The sequence below is a fragment of the Spinacia oleracea genome, chromosome 6 (genome assembly GCF_020520425.1).
Source record: "Spinacia oleracea cultivar Varoflay chromosome 6, BTI_SOV_V1, whole genome shotgun sequence".
In the NCBI taxonomy this organism is placed as follows: domain Eukaryota; kingdom Viridiplantae; phylum Streptophyta; class Magnoliopsida; order Caryophyllales; family Amaranthaceae; genus Spinacia; species Spinacia oleracea.
In genome coordinates this window covers 109878857-109902051 of record NC_079492.1, presented here as the reverse complement: position 1 = coordinate 109902051, position 23195 = coordinate 109878857, and the positions used below count along the sequence as shown (strand labels likewise).

Sequence of the window (23195 nt, the reverse complement as noted above, 5' to 3'; positions counted from 1 at the left end):
GAATGACAAAAACCACCAAACAAACAACAATAAAGGGAATGAAACCCCATCATCCCCTTTCCTATCCTGAAAACTCCCAACCAAACGCCCCCTAAGGGCGGCTTAACGCACTAGTTTCATAGAGGATTGCGTTACATTATAGCCTTAACTTTTGTTTTTTTTATAGGATAGTCTTAACTTATGTTGAACATGCTAATTATAACATGAAACAAATAACAATTGTGTTAGCCAACAAAAGCAAACTATGATTTTTGAAGTACTAATGCCGTTTATTTTTTGTTGAATGTAAAATCAATTTATTAATAGAAAGTCATACGACATCTACAACAGAAATCGAATTTAACAAATACATAACAAATTGAATCAAAAAGAGGTATTCCTTCATCAAAACTACCAACGTTGGGAAGATCTTACACTGTGGGACATCTCTCGCACATATCGTTGAAACATACAGCCTTTTCGGAGAGACGGTCTAACGATTTGTTGTAGCCGCGAGGACGGTTTCCATCCGATTCATCTAAGTCAATTTGAAATTTTGATAACTGGTTCAATCTCGTATAATTCTTTATCAACGAACCGAATTCACGACGATACTCCACCAAAACTATACTAATACTAAGACCCAAATACTCAACTAATCCCACCATAGGGGAACTTACTACACTCACTAATCCCACCATAGGAGAACTTACTACACTCAAACGATGTAGTTTTATTGAATCTGAAGACAAATACATGAATAATTAATCCAAAAGGGCCGGAAATAGCCAAATTTCCGAAAAAAATTGACGATTTCCGGCCTAGAAAACCTTTGAAATTTGTAAACCCTAGAGAGAAAAAAAAAAGGGGAGGAGGACGGCTAGGGTTAGATACGTAAGTACTAATGCGGCTTCGAAACAATAGAAACACTTTGATTTTTGACACTATTCACAAATTTCAAGTTGGCTATCATTTGTGATTTATGGGTTAGGAAAAATATAGTCGTGTGAGGTTTTGCTTGATTCAGCTCAATATGCACTTTTGAAATATCAACTTTTTATAATTTTTACAAATACAAAATTTGAGATATTAATGTACCAACATTTATATTGGCACGCATGAAAAAGTAAATGGTCCTTACTATTTCAAAACGGACTGAGTATCAAGTTACGTTGAACTATTCCAATATTTTTAACATTTTGATTACAAACCTATTACTTTTGTACATAATGCTGCCATTGAAAAATTTAGTTTGTTGTACATAGTATGATCGTAATCTAACTATCTAAGGATTCACATATGAAGTTGTGAACTAGTACTTCCTCTCCCGAGTCCGGATCTTTTAGAGTTTTAATAAAATTTTACAGGATAAAGTTGTATCTAAATCATACATTTTAAAATCAATGGCTCATATTGATGAGAAAAATATGAAAGATTTTGGAAAGATAATATATGAACCATTGATTTTTCATTCAATGGTTGATATGGTCAAACTCTACCTTGTAGAGTTATTTTAGAATTCTAGAGGATCCAAAACCTACTGAGTGACTCTGTCCTAAAAAATTAAATTGTCCCATTGTAATTTTTTGGGTAAATTTTTAAAATATTTGACCATAAATTTTCAATAGTCTAACAAATAATCTAGTCATATAAAATCTTGTTAGATTCGTTTTAATATATATTTTTGAAATATCAAATTTTCATAATTTTATCTATGTAGAATTAGTGATAAACTGATAACCTTTTGAGTCGTTTATTAGATACTGTAAAACATTAAATAGGACAATCTTGTAGAGACAATAGTAATAAACGCTAAACACACCCATTAAATAAGATTAATGAAGTTGAAAACTGAATGAATACATTAAACAATTACTCTGACATATTTTAGTACTGAAAGCTAAACAAATTCCACTTTTGTATTTTAGTTCTTGTCCCCATTCACTCCTCTCCCTTCTTATTTTGAATCCCCCCTCTTTCCCCTCTTCATTTCCCAAACCTCCCTCCATTTTTTTCTCCAAAAAAACAACAAAGAGTACCAAAATTTCAAACCTTCTTCTTCTCTGTTAATTCATCAATGGCGGTAGCGTTGAGTAGAGGACGAAGCGAGCAGCTTCATCTCCAGAAATTCAAAGAGAAACAAGATGAATACAACGACAACAGCATGAATTTGATTGATCAACAAAAGCAGAAGAAGGCGGTTTCTGTAGTACCAGTTGTTTATTATCTCTCCAGAAATGGTCAGCTTGAACATCCTCATTTCATGGAGGTTTCTCTCTCCTCTCCTCATGGCCTTTTTCTCTCTGATGTCATCCATCGCTTGAATCTTCTTCGCGGCAAATCCATGGCTTCTCGCTACTCCTGGTCTTCTAAACGGTAACTAATTTCGCCATTTTTATTCATCAATTCATTGATTAAGTTAATTAATTATGCAATTATGTCCGATTAATTTGCTGTAATTTGATTAATTAGGAGCTATAAGAGTGGATACGTATGGCATGATTTGGCGGAGAATGATTTCATTCATCCAGTTCACGGTGGAGAGTATGTTCTCAAAGGCTCTGAGATTTTGGTTGAAGCCGCTGTTTCGTCGTCCACCGTGTCTAAATCCTTCGAAACGGAAACGACGTCGTCAGCTTCATCTAGCGCGAAGAATACTCCGGCGGCTGAAGACTCAGAGTTTCCGGTGGTAGTGAGGAATCGGCGTCGGAATCAATCATGGGGAGCGATTGACTTGCATGAGTACAAGGTTTACAAAGCTGAGTCGCCTCTGGAGTTCGCCGGGAAAGCGGCGGCGAACGCGTCAACTCAGACGGAGGAGAAACGACGTCGTAGGAAGGCGGTTATAATCAAGGAAGAGCCAGAGGAAGAGGAAGAAGAAGAGAGGAGAGAGAAAGTGGAGCGAGTGCAAGAAGAGGAACAACAGAGTACAGAGCTGAGTAGAGACGATATTTCACCACCACCGTCGGATTCAAGCCCGGAGACACTAGAGTCGTTGATGAAAGCGGACGGGAGAATATTACTTCCTTCATCATCATCATCTTCATCACAAGTTGTTAACCACAGTGATCACAATCAGACGGTAGGGAGTTGTCCAAGTGGCAGAATGAAAGCATCTACAGTTTTAATGTCTTTGATCTCCTGTGGTTCGGTATCTTTCAAAGACTGTGGGGCCACAGCGGTGAAAGACCAAGGGTTCTCGTTGATATCTCATTATAAGACTAGAGTACCACGTGGCACAAATCAGAGCTTGGTGGAGGGGGGTAACGAGATGATGATGGTGGAGATTGAGAATAATGTGAGTAGTAAATTTGCAAAAATGGCATTGGAAGACAAGGAGTATTTTAGCGGGAGTTTAATAGAGACAAAAAAACAAGAGTTTCCTACTATCCTCAAAAGATCATCATCATACAATGCTGATCGGTAAGCACTCTTTATTTATTTTTAACTTATTTTGGGTGTCAGTCATGTTATTTGATTCTTTGAATGACAGTAATTATTTTGGGTAAGAAGTGTACGTTTGGGTTATCTACTGTGAAATATTCAGCGGTCTAATTTAGAGTAAGTAATTTGACATTTGAATTTTACTTGTTCTGCTAGTTTTCTGAAGGTACGATTCTCTTTCTGTAAAGATTGGCCATACGTACTTCTGTTCTTGTTGCAGCTAGAGTTTCGGTAGATAGAATCATGACAGTATTATTTTGCCGTGCATTGTTGTAGAATCAGAGAATTAGGTAATTGAAAGTTGAAATTTGAAATGTAGTACGAGTAGCATAACTTTGAATTGATTGGACAGGGTTATTTAACTCGGTTGCTTGCTTGGTTAGAAAACACATTACGGAGTACTAGTTTCCGGAGTGTTATCCTTAATAACAAATACATAAACTATGGTCCGAATTAAGCTAGGATAAACAAGGATTAGTAAAAACAAGGATTAGTAAGTTCACACGACTAGTAACACGAACATAAACTAACAAGGATTTGTAATTCACACAACGGTTTTCTCAGGTGAAGTCAACGAAACTAAAGTATTTAAGCGTACAGGTACATCTCTTACAAACATTAATGTGATTGATCAAGTAAGGTGAAAATTTTGAAATTCTGACTAAAGGACCCTACCCCTAGCTCATATACTAATATAGCGTTAACCTGAGCGCAGTAAGTAGGTATCCGTTCTGATTTTTTGCAAGATGTTGCTGATGAAGATCAAGGTCTAGTACTCTACGGAGTAGTAGTATTGACTCCAAATATTTTATTGTACATCTTCTGAGTTCTGATCCCTGGTTTTATTTAAATTTCTTACTCTTTGTTTCCTCCAATTCACTTTTCTGGGCTTAATACTTTAAAGTTTAAAGTGATCAAATATATTTCCTGCATTCTCTCATGTGTGTTTCCGTGTTTGAAGCCTGTTTTTGCTCCTTCCTAAACTCTAGAGTGATTATTTTAGTGAACCTTTAGTTTTATGCTCTCAAATATCCCACTTAATATTATTATTATTATTATTTTTCATTTTCTTCTCACAGAAAATTAAAATTAAGGCCGCTGTTTGTGGACTATTTTTTGTACCCGGATGGAAATGTACTCCGGTCTGCGGAATATGTAGGATGAAAGTGTTGTCGTGTGTATTAAGGGGTTGTTTTTCCGGATATCAGATATGTACCACACATATCAGCTAAAAGAAAAATAGGACAAAAAAAAAGTACCATTCAGATTAAAAAAAAGTACCATTTTGATTTAAAAAAGTACTCCGTACCATTCATTTTCTTTTTTATCTTTTTTCCTATTTTATTTTTTTGCTATAATATGCATTTGCAAATACATATCAAATATCCGAAAATACTTACTCGTGCATTAACACAATTTATTTATTAAACAGATAAGTATAGGGATTTGAGGGTGGAACTCGAGCTTTGACTCGGTTGGTGTCTTGGGTCAAATCCGAGTAGCATCTGTTGATATTTTTTAGAAAAAATAGTCAACGAGCATTGGAGCAACATGGCAGTTATTTTGGACCACAACAGTATTCTAGACTATATTATTAATTATGAAAATAGTGGTTGTTGGAAAATGAGGTTTATGTAATTGACGAAGGTGGTAAAATAATGAAAGCGAATTGAAACTGATTAACAGTTCAAACTTCAAGAGTGAATGCATTTAGCCAATTTAGCATTTAGGATAGGGTAAAGGAAGTAGCAACAAATAAGGGGGTCATGTTGGCCGGTACTCACATGCTATGATAGCCGACATTTCTTCCAGGTGTGAATTCTTAGATACGGAGTATGTTGTTTCGGATTTTGCATCCACATGGAAAATAGGACTCTAGATTTTACTACCGAATACTGTATATGTGTAATAAACGGTACAGTACATCTTTAGACGATTTTTAAAAATCATGCGTCAGTAAGCACGCAAAATGCTACTAGTGTGTTGTGTTGTATATTCGTCGAGATATGAGGGGAGGGTCATTTTGTTACTCCCGAATGCCTCGGTTTTAATGTTTCCTTGGCAAGCAATTAGTGCTTTGTTTAGGTATATGGTGTCATGAGACAGTAACACTTATCAATTTGTCAACATTGAATATGGGCTTAACATTAGGAACTGTTGATTAACAGGAATGTGCATATGAAGTTGGAGGAGAAAGAAGTGGAAGGAGTAAGAGCAAAATGCATACCAAGAAGGCCGAAGACTCAAACAAGTACTAGTAAGAAACAATGTGACGCGGAAATTGCTCGTGCTTCTATCAACAACACTCACCAAAATTAAGAGCCTTCTTCATTCTCGACTTCATAATGTTAATTACTAGGAGTTCAAGTATCTAATATGATTTCCCCCCTGTTGTCTAGACTATTATTATTATTATTATTATTAGTGGTAAATGATAGTATTAGAAAAATGATGGAAATTAACAAGAAGAAAAGGTTGAAAAATGAAGGGGACAAAAGTTAATACGCCGTAAGTAGTACGGTGGATAACGTACATTAGAACATTAGGAATTTCGTAGTTATTTTGGGAATTCGAAAAATCTTTTGCATTTTAGCTATGTGCAGAAAAAAATTAAATAAAAAAGCCCCTTTCTCATGTGAATTGACTTTTGTCTCTTGATGATGGAGCTCTAAAATTGAACTCATTGTTTGTCTCTTTCGCTATGGGTTTTGGGCCTTTTATCTTTTTCTCGTTTCCTTCTTTTCGGGTTGTTGGTTATGGGTAATTGGAAAGTTTTAAGCAAAATGATACATTGACTTTATTAGTTATTACTATATTGATTAGACTAAAGTTTTTATTCAACAAGGCCATGCCCCATGGAATTTTGCATCAATGTAACACATAAAATGTGAGTACCAAACGTCAAAAATTTGTGTAAAAACCATACGAAAATGGTAACCCCTAACTACTGTACCCGGGTACAGCCAACTCTGGTTGTACCCCCAATAAGTTTGTTTTTTCTTGTTGTACTGTTTGTTCTTTTTTGTTGCACTGTTTGTTCTTTCTTGTTGTACTGTTTGTTCTTTCTTGTTGTACTGTTTGTTCTTTTATGTTGTTTTTTAAATCCATCATCAAATTTTCATAATTGTTGTATTTTTTGTTCTTTCTTCTGGAATTTTATGTTCTTTTTTATATTTTATGTTCTTTCTTGTTTATTTGTTTGTTTATAATAATCATATGGTTAATGTTCATAATGAAAATTAAATTCTTCATTAATCTTTTATGTTTTTACATGCAAGCGTCAGTATTGTTTATTCTTTCTTTTTGTATTTTTTTTTATTTCTTGTTGTACGGTTTGTTCTTTCATGTTTTTTTTAAATTCATTCATCAAACTTATTGGTGTATTGTTTGTTCTTTCTTCTGTAATTTTATGTTCTTTTTATATTATTTGTTTTTTCTTGTTTATTTGTTTTTTTATAATAATCATATGGTTAATGTTCATAATGAAATTAAACTCTTCATTGATCTTTTATGTTTTTACAAGTGCCAGTATTGTTTATTCTTTCTTTTTATATTGTTTGTTCTTTCATGTTGTTTGTTTAAATTCATCATATAATTGTTGTATTGTTTGTTCTTTCTTCTGGAATTTTATGTTCTTTTTTATATTGTTTGTTCTTTTTTGTTGAATTGTTTGTTCCTTGTTTATTTTTTGTTCATAATAATCATCTGGTTAATGTTCATAATGAAATTGCAAATTCATACTTTTTATTTTATTTGTTCATACCTTTTGTATTCTTTGTTCGTTATTGTTCTATTAAGTCCGCTTATGTAAGCAATACCAGATTGATACTGGAAGAATTTGAAGGAATTATCAATATTTTCAATTGCGATCATTTCCTTTTGTAGCCTTTCATCCTATAGAAGAATAGAGTTGGTTGTTCATAAGAAAAATGTAGGTAATATGCAAGTCTCTTATCTTAGAAGTTGTTTAGCTTGCCGACTGATCCTGGCTTTAGACCATTACGATTTTTTTTGATCAATGTAGAGAAGGTGCAAAACAGATAAACTTATGAACCAAAACACAAAGTTTCTACACCTTAATCTTAATCACTACTACACATGAAGGTAATGCCTAATTGTCCAGAAATGAAATAATGCCAATCTTCCCGAGTTAATGACTAAGATGAACAAGCTCAAAGCATCAATGTGTAGAACCAACAATCGGACAAATTTAAAATCCAACGGTCTTCTATAAGGATTTTATTTCAGGATAATGTAAACATATGTTCAAAGTAATAACATCGTAATGCAATAACTAAGTTCATTTTAAAATTAGTAGATAAATGTTCATTTCTAAATTGGTTGAATAAATGAGGATGGCCAAATAATTAGATAAATGTTCATATTTGAATGAGTAAATAAATGTTCATTTCCAAATAAATAAATAAATGTTCATTTCTAAAATAGTAAATGTTCATTTCCAAATAAATAAATAAATATTCATTTCCAAAATAGTAAATGTTCGTTTTGGATGGGGGTACAGCCAACTCTGGTGTACCCGAGTACATCAAAAAATTTGCGTTAATGATGGTGCAATACTGCAATATGGTACAAGGTTTCGCCCAGCCCATGTATCCTTGTAAGCTGGGTACTAATGTTGCTATGGAAATATAGTCGAAGATGCCTTATTCAACGTCAGATAATTGGGCCAAACTATTTCAATTTTGAACTCAAACTATTTCAATTTTGAACTAAGTGCCCAGAATACTGGAGCTTGGGCTCCGACGATACAAGTATTATCTCTTCCAATTCCAATATATGTTGAATACCGAGTACGAGTATTTTCTAACCAGTGTTTATGCATGCGATATGTGCATAAATTTTGTTAACCACCCATATTATAATGTTTATTAAATATAAGAACAATAAATATTCTTTTAAAATAATACTTCCTCCGTTCATTTTTACTCGCAACACTTGTCACTTTCACGCATGTCAATTTGATCATTAATATCTTTAATTCTCTTTAAGCAAAAATTATAAAAAGTTAATATTTTGAAAATACATATTAAGACGAATCTAACAAGATCACACATGACTATGATTTAACTTACATATAAATCATCAACAATGGTCAAAGTATAATAAGTGAATAGTGTAGAAATCACAAACGTTGCGAGTATTAATAATCGGAGGAAATATTATATATTTATAAATATTAATTAACATTAATTAATTGGGGGTAGTTTAGGTATTTATAAAGGGGACACCAAAAAGGTCAACATAAGAAGTTGGCTTATTGAATAGAGATGATTGAGGCAAAGCCTCGAAAAAATACTCTTTGAGTCCAAAATCACTTGCACCATTTTGACTGGACACGCTTGTCAATGTACAAATTTGTCCATCGATATCTTTAACTACTCTCTCCGTTTCTTTTTGTTCTTTACGTTTGACATTTTACACGCTTATTAACGACTAATTAATGTGCATTGAGATTCCCCTATTTTTTTTTATTCAAACAAGGATAATTACTTTTGTTTATAATGTTTTACTCTTATAAAAATCTGATATTAGAAAAATGAGAAAAAAATAATATCCCAATAGAAAAGTATGAGAGATTAAATGACCCAATGAATTTAATTGGTTAAAATAATCATTGGACACAAATTTTGATAGAATATTTAAGCATTTACGTGATAATATAAAAGAAAATGTAAATAATGTCTTGAGACACCCAAAAAGAAAAACGTAAAGAACAAAAAGAAACGGAGGGAGTACATATTAGTAAAACGTATAAAATGTTAATAGTTTGAAAGTATGTATTAAGATGAACTCGACAATACATTTCATACTAACATTTGTTTTAATATACTGTAAATAAAATATCGTCAAAATAAATTGTGTGAATAATGAAAAATATCAAAATAAGGCAAATAATTTGGGATGATGGAATAGAGCATACTTCCAGTGAGGTTCATTTTTTAGAGGAATTAAGCTAAGAGTGCCAATACGAGTAATTTAGGAATAGGTTAATGGTAGAATGTGGTGATCATCTTTGGTTAAAAAGAAATAAAAGAGTGAATATCAACTAAGTTAGTTGGTTAAAGTGATGAGAAACGGTTTCCATAAATACATTTGTGCTCCGCTATACCAACAACAAAAAAAATAAAAAACAAAATAAAAAACGAAGTACTCGGTATATAAAAACAAGAGAATTTGTTAGATAACCTTGTTGGATTGAATTGTAAGCAAGCCCAAAACTTAAAAGGTTGGAAGAGTATGCAATAGATTGAGAATGAGGACTGAGGAGCACAAGATGCGCAATGGGCCCACATTTGATCTCTAATGATGGACCACAGTCCATGGATGAGGTTTAAGCCTAACAATGTAACAATGTATCCCTGCCGCCATTGGCAAATTATTGTCAATTTTGTCGACACATTATGCTACATTGCTAACTACTCCGTATAATAACAACTGCAAAAATGTTCACCTAAACTATACGAGTAACGATAATTTATACGACATCTACCTACAGTAAAATCATATTCAATGAAGTACGTAACTAATAAAGCTAACTGATCTGATTATTAAGATTCAAAATTTAATTATTCCTTTGTTTTACCTACATGTTTTTAGCAAGGTGTCTAGTAATCACATACCGTATAAAATTTGGTGTAAAGTAGTGGGGATCAAGGAGGAAACAGAAGCCCAGTAACATAATTCAAGTGATGTTTCATCCTAAAATCAATTGACAATAGGATGAGTAGTCCACTTACGTTATAAACTAGAAGTTTTTGTTGCTTCATCTTTCGATGTGTGACACAATACTCACACTTACTTTCTAACAAACCCCCCTTAAATTTAAGTCACTCCCCCCTTAAATGGAATGAGCTATAGCACCCAGACTCTAACCACTTAGGAGACACTAATAGACGGGTCATAACCGGAACAAGCCCACAGACGGTGTTTAACCGATGGTGCAAAAGCCCAACTGGTCGAATGCCCAACTCTAATACCAATTTGTTACAACGGAAGCAAGAAAGATTATAAATAACGTAAGTAAAGAACACTAAGATTTAACGTGGTTCACTAACAATGTGTTAGCTATGTCCACATGCAGAAAAGGAGAAAGTTTTATTAATCTTGAGGTGTACAGATTACAGAATACTCCGTACAACTAAATTATGACTTAGAGAGTTTATATAGTACTCTCTAAACAGATGCAAAAAATCCCAGAAAATAGGTCAAAAACAGATAATCCTAGTCCAAAATAACAGATACAGTAAAGTAGCGAGATCCTCATGTTGGTGTTGCAGTAAGGGGTTTAACTGATTCAAGGCATATTCTAACAGATCTCCACCTTGACTTGAATCCTCTCACAAATAACAGATGTACTAGATGCACCGTACTAATGTCAGATGTACCAGGAACTCCTCTGCCTCATATTTTTCCCTCAAAAAGGGCAATCAACAACTCCTAACATTTAGCAAGTCCAAACAATGTTGAAACTTGCTACGTGGAACCAGCTTGGTGAACATATCGACTAGTTATCATCAGTACCCACTTTGTTCACCTAATTCTCTTCTCACTTCTTAAAAAATAATACCTTACAACGATGTGATTAGTCCTCTCATGATGGACTTGATCCTTGGCTAAACATATTGCACTGAGATCGTCACAATACACTATAGCCTGATCATGATGTAAACCAAAATCACTTACAAATCCTTTGAACCAGATTCCCTCTTTAGCTACTTCAGTCAATGTCATGTACTCTGCTTCTATAGTAGACAAAGTCACTGTAGTTTGCAAAGTCGCTTTCCAACTGACAACTGAACCACCAAGAGTGAAAGCATAACCAATCATAGATCTTCTACGGTCAACATCTCTAGCATAATCAGAGTCTGAAACCCTGTCACCAAACACTCTGTATCACCTCTATAAATGAGACCAACATCAGATGTACCTTTTAGGTACCGAAAGATTCTCTTCACAACTTGTTAGTGCTCCATGCCAGGTTCACCCATAAACCTACTAACGACACTAATGGACTGTACAAGATCAGGTCTAGTGCATACCATTGCATGTATCAAGCTTCCTACTGCACTAGAATAGGGAACTCGAGACACGTACTCCTTCTCCTCAGCAGACTTAGGTGCAAAAGCAACAGACAGATGTGCATTTGCAGCACTAGGAGTATCTACGGGCTTTGTTGTAGACATGCCAAATCTTCATAAAATCTTCTGAATGTATCCCTTCTGTGATAAGAAGAGCTTTTTTTTTTTTGTTTTCCTTTTATCCCTATAAATCTCCATCCCCATAATTTTCCGAGCCACACCCAAATCTTTCATCTCCAACTCAGCACTAAGAAGATCATTCAACTTCTGAACATCAGACTTGTTCTCTGCAGCTAACAACATATCATTTACATACAGGACTAGATAAATCAAAGAACCATTTGTTTCCTTGCTATAGTAAACACAACAATCATACGTACTCTTGGTGTAGCCAATCTCTATCATATAGCTGTCGTATCTCTTACACCACTGCCTCGGAGACTGCTTTAGTCTATACAAGGACTTCTTTAACTTGAAAACATAGTCTTCCTTACTAGGAGCCTGAAAACCATCTGACTGAGTCATGTATATCTCCACTTCCATATCTCCATGCAGAAAAGTTGTCTTCACATCTAGTTATTCAAGCTCCAGATCCTGATGTGCAATTATTGCTAGTAACACCCTAATGGAAGTGTGTCTGACCACTGGTGAAAAAAAATCTCATTTTAGTGTACTTCCTCTCTCCGAGTGAACCCTCTAGCTATTACTCGAGCTTTATACTTGATACCCTCAACAAATTTTTCTCATTCCTTCTTCTTGTAGACCCATTTACAAGTGACGATCCTTCTGTCTCGAGGTCGATTGGTTAATTCCAAGTCTGATTCTTATGAAGTGAATCCATATCATCATCCCCCATTGCAGCAAGCCATTGGGTAGACTCAGTACATGTAACTGCTTCTTTGCAGGTGAATGGCTCATCAGAGTCAGGGTCCACCTCTTCAGCAACCTGTAGTGCATAGACCACCATATCTTCAAAACCATATCTCTTGGGAGGCATCCCATAATTAATTCTCTTTGATCGATCAAGAGTCAAACTATGTTGATTCGCTACGTAATGAAGAACCTGATGATTCTGATTCTGACTGTGGTTGTTGACCTTCATGTTGTGGTTCACTCTCATCTAGAGTGACTTGTTGGTCCACTTATTTCTGAACACTACCACTTTCTTACACAACAACAGACTTCATAGTAGGGCTAGACATAGAATTTTCATCAAAGACTACATTTCTACTTAGTATAACCCTCTTTTCAGATGGGGACCAGATTCTATACCCTTTAACCCGATCCCATAACCTACAAGTACTCCCTTTTTAGCTCATGTCTCTAATTTACCCTCATTTACATGATAATAAATAGTACAACCAAAAGCTCTTAAACTAGAGTTCTCAGCAGGCTTACCATACCACACCTTAATAGGAGTTTTGAGATGTATACCTGTGTGAAGTCCACAATTTATCAGATAACATGTTGTACTAACCTCTTTTGCCCATAATCTTCTAGTTAGTCCAGCATTAGAAAGCATGCACCTACTCTCTCCAGAAGTGTCTGATTAATACGTTCTGCTACACCATTCTGCTGTGGTGTATCCCTGAATGTATGATGCCTAACAAACCTTAATTCTTGCAAAACTCATCAAACTCTGACCAGCAGAATTCCAGACCATTATTAGTTTGCAGCCTTTTGACCTTCTTCCCTATTTGATTCTCCACTAATGCCTTCCACTACCTAAAATTCTTAAAGGCTTCACTTTTATGCTTCATAATGAACACCAAAATCGATCATCCTTGAGAAATCATCAATCATTGACACAAAATATTTGCGACCCCCTAGAGACTCCACCCGGGAAGGACCCCAACAATCATAATGGATGTAATCAAGTGTGCCTTTTGTTCCGTGTATATCTGTAGGAAACTTGTTGTGATGTAACTTCCCAAAAGCACGATGTTCACAGAATTCAAGATCCGTGACATTGTGACCGCAAAGAAGATCTGCTTTTGACAGAATTTGCATCCCTCTTGCACTCATGTGACCAAGCCTCATATGCCATAACTTGTTCATGTTTTCCTTATCAATATCAGAGAATGCAACAACAACAGAACCTGATAAAATAGAATCGTGAAGAAAATACATTGTACCACGTTTTACACCTTTCAGAACCACATTCGAACTCTTGCAGACATGTAAAACTCCACCTTCAACTTGAAAACCGAAACCCTTATTGTCTAGCATACTCAAAGATATCAGATTCTTTGTCATAAGTGGAACATGCCTAACATTATTGGATGTGCAGAATTTACCATCATGTGTCCGGATTTTAATCGAGCCTACTCCAACCGCCTTACAAACAAAAATATTAGCCATAAAAATATTGCCACCGTCTACTTGCTTAGAGGTTGTAAACCACTCCCTGTGCGGACATATATATGGTAAGACGCTCCAGAATCAATGTAATGTTAGGTTATGATACATATGACAATACATAAATCATGCGGAAAAACCATAAAGCCAAGAAAGCATATTATTTACACATAATCATTTAGCATAGTATAGATGCATACACTTTGTAGTGCGCCTTCCCTAGCTGCGCCCGAACCGAACAAGAACAAGTCTTTAGGACTCCAAGTGTCGTCCCTCCGTAGATAGTCCACAGTACGTCCGGATTCACCTCAAGATTGACCAACTAGAATCGCCCTTAAGGTGCTAGGAATTTTCGGCTATTATTGTGCAAGAGTGTGGCTGAATTTTCTTTCAAAAACTTACCCTTTGAATACTTCAATCGTGTCTATAAATTATGACCCTAGGCCCTTATTTATAGAGGTTTGAAAGGGAATTGGAATCCTAGTAGGATACGATTTAATTAAACGTAGAATCCTACAAGGACTCTAATTAATTAAATAATCCTAATAGGAATAGGAATTTAATCACACACCAAATCCTAATAGATTTAGGAATTGTGCATGGACACAAACACACACGCACGGAGCCACGAGGGCGCCCGCACGCGTGCGCTCGGCCCACGCAGCCCACCCTGGGCAACCTTGCCTTGGCGCGCTGGGCCTGCCTTGCGGTGGGCCTGGCGCTGCCTTGGGCTGGGCGTTGGCGCACGTCCTTGCTTGCTGGGCGATGGCCTGGCTTCGTGTTGAGCCTTCGTCCGGCAGGCCTCGTCCGATGCTTATTCGTACGATACGCTTCCGATTAAATTCCCGGTTCCGGAATTCATTTCCGATACGAACAATATTTAATATTTCCAATTCCGGAATTAATTTTCGTTTCGAACAAATATTTAATATTTCCGTTTCCGGAACTATTTTCCGATTCCGATAATATTTCCGATTCTGACAATATTTCCGTTTCCGGCAATATTTCCGATTCCGGCAATATTTCCATTTCCGATAATATTTTCCGATACGTACCATGTTTCCGTTTCCGGCAACATCTACGACTTGGATAATATTTATATTTCCGATACGATCCATATTTCCGTTTTCGGCAATATCATCTTTTCCGGAGTATTCATTTCTTGCTTGTGACGATCTCAGCTCCCACTGAAACCAAGATCCGTCGATTCCGAATATCCATAGATAGAGTATTTAATGCCATTAAATACTTGATCCGTTTACGTACTATTTGTGTGACCCTACGGGTTAAGTCAAGAGTAAGCTGTGGATTAATATCATTAATTCCACTTGAACTGAAGCGGCCTCTAGCTAGGCATTCAGCTCACTTGATCTCACTGAATTATTAACTTGTTAATACTGAACCGCATTTATTAGACTTAACATTGAATGCATACTTGGACCAAGGGCATTATTTCCTTCAGTCTCCCACTTGTCCTTAGGGACAAGTGTGCATTTCCTAATTCCTTTGTCGCTTGATGCTTGCTCTTGAACATAAGGTAAGAGCTGTCATCCTTATTATGTCCAGAGGTGTTTCTCGGTTTCAGAGTTCAACTGATCAAATAAGCAGATAATCATAGCCTATGATTCATCTGAGCACGACCATGCATTTCACAGTTTCTAGCTCTCCGAGTGGCCTTGTACAACCTTTAAGCATCTCATTCCGATTTATGGGAGGACAATCCCAATCTTGCGATCTTGAGATTAGACTTCGTTTGATAGGTGATTACCTGAGCGTTGCCTTTATAGCCTCCTTTTACGGTGCGACGGTTGGTCAACGTCAAAGCAACCAGTTCTCAAACAAGTAATCTCAAATCACTCAGGTATTGAGGATTTAGTGTCTAATAATTTTAATGAAATTTACTTATGACAGATTTTCATCTCTTATAGTAAAGTTTCATAGGTTTGTCCGATACTAGTCTTCCCAAAGTAAGTATCTATGCAAATGATTATGACATTGCCATGTCCACATAGTTCAAGAAAAAAAACTACTAGTCATCTTGCATTCTAGTCGTCTAACGTTTTCTATGCGTCCAATTTTATAGAATACTCCGACCAGGGACCATTTTCAACCTTTGACATTCAAGTTCACTTGATAGACATTTCTTAGTCACAGGACTGGTCCTGACAGTCTATCTTGAATATTTCGTCAAATTGAAGGGACTCATCATTTAATACTAAACAAAGATTAAATGGAATATGAAAATACATTTCATATATGATAAATGTTCAACCCCATTGTTTTACAACCATGGGCCTCAAACCCATCTTTAAAACAATTCATGGAATTCAAAGCTATGCTTGATTTCCAGTGCTACAATGTGAGTGTTGCTTCTCACTTGTTGCATAGGTTTAGTTATCATGCTTTGCCAATCTTGATATCCTTTTCTCGAATGTTCTTCGAGATATGATGATAAGATCTTCTGAGTATGTTTATTTTGTGATCTAGTCTGTCCAGCTACAAGAGTGGTTCTACGCATTTTTCAATGAAGAATCATCAAGTCAGCAGACATGTGATCTACCTAAGTTCAATGAAGAACTCATTAATATAAACAACCCTGTTTTATTGCTTTTTAGGCAATAAGTACTTTTACTTCAAATTTATAGGTTGCTAGTGATGCTTTGTTTGGAATTACTTATCCAAGCAGTTCACAGATATGTGGAATACTTTCCAGTTGTATCTTAGAACATAGAAATTAATATTTTAATTTCCCACGCAACAACTCATGGTCTCAAATCCATGTTTCCATTTCAAAACACGATGCTCTATAGCTCGTCCTTATCAATGGTTAACTCCAAAGGGTCTTGCTTGATCCTTTGCCAGTGTTTATGCGTGTAGCATCAATATTTAGCATATTTTTATTTCCTTGAATCAAGAACTATTCCTATGTACCTTTTCAAGTACCATAAGTATTCTTGATCTCAATCTAGTTGATCTTCACTTAGATCAATAGAGATTGGTATATGTTCGTCATGCCTAAAGTCATACGATACGTTTTTGGCGATCCTCATATTATATCATACATGATAAATTCTTTTGCAGAATAATTCCCAATTGAATTCTATTCATGTAACTTTAGCTCATTCAATTTCAGTAGATACTGAATCCAGCTAAATCTTTGACATATAATATAGGTTAAGAATCTTACTTAGATCCTTTGATGTTTAACTTAGTAAACGCTTATACATAGTTCAGACATCTTTTACTTAGATTTATTCACATGGGTCGAATATCTCCAATGGAGTATTTCATGTTTGATTTAGTAAATGCCATTACTTAATCCAAAACAATATTATAGATCTTAATACCCATTATGTACTAAGTTTCGCCTTGGTCTGTCATTGATAAATAATTTCAAATCTAAGTCATTAGCATTTGAATGTTATTTCACAATAGAGAGATATGTGTGTGATACACATGGGACCAATTAAGTTTTACGTACTCCCACTAAACTTCTTATATATCTATAAGAATCATGTACATTTTATGAAACTAAAATACTTATTAGCTTCACTAAAATATAGTTCTAATTCCCAATTGCTTCCTTAAATCTGTACTTAGATTTTATAAACTAGCTTTTCTTTTCAAGCATTTATTTGGATCCACAAATCCTATGACATACTATGTACATAGTTTCTTCCAACATTTGACCGAGGAAGATGTTTTGTCATCCAATTGCCATATGTACCAATATGCAATCATTGCTTGAATTATAGACTTAAGCATTACGATTTTGCATGAGGTTTCAACACAATCCACATCGTGAATTTGCTTGTAACCTTTAGCAACTAATCTAGCTTTGTGTGTGAACACAATTTCATGTTTGATGGTTTTTATCCTTAAAACAAACTTGCAACCAATAGGTGTGAAACTATTCTTGCAAATCAACAAAATTTTAATTTTTTCATCAAAACATTGAGTATGTTTTATGGCCTCTAGCCATTTAAAACATTTGAGTCTATATATGGCCTTTAACCATTTTAGGGAATTTGGGTTTCGTCATAGCTTTCTTACAGGTCACAAACTTATTAATCTACATGATAATAGTTTGACTGCAGGTTGTAGGTTTCTTCGCTATCTAATAGAAGAATCGCATAGCTTCAGTGACCGAACTCTATACCTACTTGGGTATAGAACATCAAACAATAGAATATCAATAGCCACTTAAAAAGTCCTTTGAATATTCTGTTCTCCTTGAAGCACTTGTAAAGTCTTCTAAGAGAGGTCTATTCTTTAAAATCCACTTCTAAAGTCCTTAAATAATAAGTGTTCGGATTTTTTAAAGAACTTCGAAAAGCCTCTGGATTGTCCGTTTATGTTTGTTGTTCGCCTCGAAGACTTTCGAGGTCTATTTTCTCCCACTTGTCATTTTGGAAACGAATCTCCAAAAGGACATTATTTCGAGCAAACAAACATTATGTTCTCAAAAATTCGTGGTAGAAACAACACCCTTGTGTCTCATTTGAATAAATCACAATGAAACATATATCTATACTTGGGCCTTAGTTTGTCGAATGACAAACACTAAGCTCCCACTGAGTTTTGCAACTCTCTAGATATATTTTATGAAAAGTTATTATGAAATTACTTTTCAATAGCTTTGACGAATTTGGTTTAGTTTGGTGGTAGTTGAGCATTTTTTTTTAGAAATTATAGGAAAAGTCTTTATGATTCATCATTGATCGAATCAAGTACTAATTGACTTCGATCATTCCAACGTAGATATGCCATATCTTATGGAGCTAGATTGTGAAATTACAACACACAATCATTGATGATCATATTTGGTCTCAAGTAATCATCAACATGATCTAACCTAGATCTTTATGATTTCTTGCCAAGTGGATTTTATACTTCTGAATCTTTGAACTAGCCAAACAGATTCAACTTATATCACGTTTGAGTAAATAAACCTATATTCACTCAAATCCATGTGAAATAATAAAGTCATAAAATCTTTCTTTAGCTTTGAACTCTATTGTCTAGGCGTTCTAACAATAGTTCATATCTTTTGTTACTTTCAACAAGTAAGACTAGTTGTCTTAAATTGATTTAGAAATCAATGAACTTTCAAAAGTCCATCAAAATAGAGCTTTTGAATGTTAACTTGTTGATATGGTCTAAGCAACAATGCCAAAGATTAGTGGAACTCAAATCAAGGGGTTGATTTGGACCTAGTAAAGTTCTTTAAAGAGTTGTTTGTTTTAATCAAGCATATTGACTCAACCCGTAAATGACCATTTTATTCAAATAAACAAACAAACAAGCATTGTTTTTGTTCTTCTGAATGTGAGTCTTTCTGTGTTTGAAGCAGAAATTTAGGTATGCTGATTATGGAACAAAATAGCCATTAAGTTCCAGCCTTGAAAGGACTTAAAACAAACTAGATGACCCTACAACTAATGTAGCATTGCCATGCTTCATTTCCCACTTGTAGGTCATTAGTGTAGCCTAGCTTCCATTGTTTGAGTTATTACCGAAGTAAGAACCTCAAGCGGTATATGATACCAAGGAAGTTTGATTGCTAGGTCATTTCTCTTTAAACATAAACTTATAGGTAGAAACGGAATCGTAAATTCCTTTCATTTGTTCCTTGTTTTCCTATTTCTTGTACCCTTTCTTATAGTCTTAAGAATTGAATTCTATAGTGTTGACTTTTATACTTTGTTAGACATGTCCGATGTCATTCCAACAGAGTTCTTACCATTTTATTTATGTTGAATATTCTGTTTCAACTAGATGATCTTACCAGAAGCTTCTAAAGTTCTCTAAGCATCAATCTATTCGAATGTCTAGGGACTAGACTCATTCGAGAAATAAATGGACAAAGATATTAGGTTGTTAACCATTGGTAAGGCTGAGCGTTTAAACTCAATGCTTTATGATCTCAAAACTACATTGTATTTTGAATTCACAAGCACCAATTGGTTTGCCATTCGATTTTGATATTCGAAAACAACCATAAAAGTCGATATAAGAAACGTACATTTTAAATTGCTCATTTTCTCTCATTTCTGTGAATCGTTCTTGGATTCACTACCAATCGAGGAAATTTACTGTTACCTTTCTAAAAGGATTTATTGCAGTGCAAGATATTTAATTATAAACAATAATTAAAACATACATTGAAGCATGCAAAGTCTAAACATTTATCATGTGTAATAACTTGAAAAGCAATCATGCAATTTAAACAAGTTATTAGCATTTTATTCGAATTTATTGTTCCGGCAGGTGTGAATAAAATGATTCCAAGACCCTAAAATCATTGAAGAATTAAGCACAGTTTGTCGACTCAATCCTAAAACATTTTAGGTAAGCAAAAACCTTTTGCTAATAGTCTAGAAACTATTCTTGGTTGATAGGTACGTCTAAGAACTTATTAGGTAAACCTATCGATTTTGCCACGACATAAAAGGACTCCTTACTTATATCGTTGAGTTTCACCAAAACTAACATGTACTCACAATTATTTGTGTACCTTACCCCTTTAGTATCGATAAGTAACACCTCGCTATGGCGGAAACCTATTACTAAGATCGATGTAAAGGATATCCAAGTAAGTGTTATTTTGGCATGACACCTTTAAACTCAATTTTTAAGTTTGGAACTTAAGGCTCTTACTATGTTGGTTAGATTTTAAGTGAACTAAAATCCTTAATCATGCAACATAATCAAGCCACAATCTCATACATATTTAAGACATATTTAAAAGAAATAAATAACTTAAAGCATGCATAAGATAATTGTAATCTAGTATGGCCCGACTTCATCTTGAAGCTTCAACTTCAAAGTCCATCTTGAAAATCTCCGTGGGAGGCACCATTTTCTTCAAATAGGATAAGCTATAATTAAACTAATTACAACTATTTGATGGTACGCAGACCATATTTGAATTGAAAAACAATTTTGGTACTTTAGACCAATTACATTCAAATTAATGGTACGCAGACCATATTTTCTATCCTATTTGGGCCATACTAGTCACTTCATAACCTGCAAAACAGTACATATACAATATATACCATTCATCCATTCATTATCATGAATGGCCCACATAGCTGGTTGGTAAAACACATTATGCATCACATAAACATTTGCAGCAATTAATCAAGGGCACCAATAATCTACAAATTATTCAGTCCTTATTAATTCTAATCAAGTTGTTTTAACCTTAAGGATTTGTAGACCTAATCAAGAGTTTATGACTAAAAGGGCTCCCACTTAAACCAATAAATTCATGTGATTTACTAATTTCAAACATAAAAATGTATTTCTAGTCTAACCGGAAACATACAAATTTAATTAAAATTTAAAGCTCATATAAATTTATAATTGAATCCGCTTATTTAATTTATTTTTCAGTCGTATTTAAATTAATTCATGATTTTAATTTTAGTAAAATAATTAGAATAAATGAAATTTATTATAATTATAATATTCAAAATTAAAATCCAAGAAAACAATTTAAATTATTAATTTTAAAATTAATTAAAATTACGTAAACAGAAAATTTCAAATTAAAATTTTAAAACTCGACAATCGTGACATGACGAGCACTTGGGCTTGCGTCCAAGCCCCGTCGAGTGCACGACCCATCGATGTCCATGGCACAACGTTGCAGGAGCCACGCGCAAGGCAGCAAGACAAGCCACGCTTGCGCGCAGCCTGCCTGCCCATAGCATCGCAGCAGCTACGATGCTCCACGCTCGCTCGCTCGCTCGCTCGAGGCCACGCGTTGTGGTGCGCAGAGCAGCGATCGCTGGGCGACCAGCTCTCGCTCGCTCGCGCGCCCACAGCGTGCCATGGCTTCGCCCATCGCGCACAACGCTCGACACAAGGCAGGGCTGCTGCCTTGTGCTCGCGCGCCATCGCCTTGCTCGCTGCATTCGTACCGCGTGGGCGACGAGCTCCCTTGCTCGTCATCGCACGCCCGCACTATACAACACCCCTTAAGGGTAACACGTAACGTCCATTGCTTTGTGCGTGCAAGTTTTATGAGCGATTGCATAAAAATTAAAAAAATTTAATTCAAAATTAATGACGAATTAATAAAACATATTAATTTCATAATTTTAGGGCGAAAAATCGAAAATTTATTAATTAATTGATTTCCGATTAACATGGATTCAAGTCTAGGTCATAAAAATTTAAAATTTAAAACAAATTTACAATTTTTATGGTGGTTTTTAATCATAGGTATCTAATTTAATTACTAACTAATTATGAAAATCAAATAAGTTTTAAATTATTCCAATTTTCAACAAATTAATCATAATTACAAATTAGATTGCTTAATTAACAAGGCTAGGCATTCAAACTTGTTAAACATATACAGTAGGTCAATAAAAAATTCAAGATTTATCAACAAGAATCGCAAATATTTAATTTAACATCTTAAATTTACGAAATTTTGCGTTCGAAAAACTAAAACCTCCGAAAAGTCATAGTTAGGCTTCGAATTTGAGAATTCTGGGTTCGGCCGAAAAATATTCTTTTTGTCAAAAATTTAGAATGCCTTTTATATGCGGAATTGACACAAAAATCACTCGATTTGGATGAGTAACGAAGAAACTGCCGAAAAACTGCGTACGTATAATTAAATAAACGCAATTTGCAATTAATTAACAATTACGAAAATTAATCACCCTTTTTAATTCTTGCAAATTTGTAATATTTAACCATGTTTATGCAATTAAGATTATGAAAATAATAAGAGGCTCGTGATACCACTGTTAGGTTATGATACATATGACAATACATAAATCATGCGGAAAAACCATAAAGCCAGGAAAGCATATTATTTACACATAATCATTTAGCATAGTATAGATGCATACACTTTGTAGCGTGCCTTCCCTAGCTGCGCACGAACCGAACAAGAACAAGTCTTTAGGACTCCAAGTGTCGTCCCTCCGTAGATAGTCCACAGTACGTCCGGATCCGCCTCAAGATTGACCAACTAGAATCGCCCTTAAGGTGCTAGGAATTTTCGGCTATTATTGTGCAAGAGTGTGGCTGAATTTTCTTTCAAAAACTTACCATTTGAATACTTCAATCATGTCTATAAATTATGACCCTAAGCCCTTATTTATAGAGGTTTGGAAAGGGAATTGGAATCCTAGTAGGATACGATTTAATTAAACTTAGAATCCTACAAGGACTCTAATTAATTAAATAATCCTAATAGGAATAGGAATTTAATCACACACCAAATCCTAATAGATTTAGGAATTGTGCATGGACACAAACACACACGCACGGAGCCACGAGGGCGCC

At 34.9% G+C, this 23195-nt stretch overlaps 1 protein-coding gene across 1 annotated transcript; it reads left to right on the top strand.

The window, feature by feature from the left end:
- Positions 1–1907: 1907 nt before the first annotated feature.
- LOC110804011 (protein SOSEKI 5) lies at positions 1908–6063 on the top strand. The gene is made up of 3 exons (XM_022009558.2): positions 1908–2355; positions 2452–3402; positions 5592–6063. The coding sequence occupies exons 1-3, from the start codon at positions 2057–2059 to the stop codon at positions 5740–5742; spliced, it is 1401 nt and encodes a 466-aa protein (XP_021865250.1). The 5' UTR covers positions 1908–2056; the 3' UTR covers positions 5743–6063.
- Positions 6064–23195: the final 17132 nt, after the last annotated feature.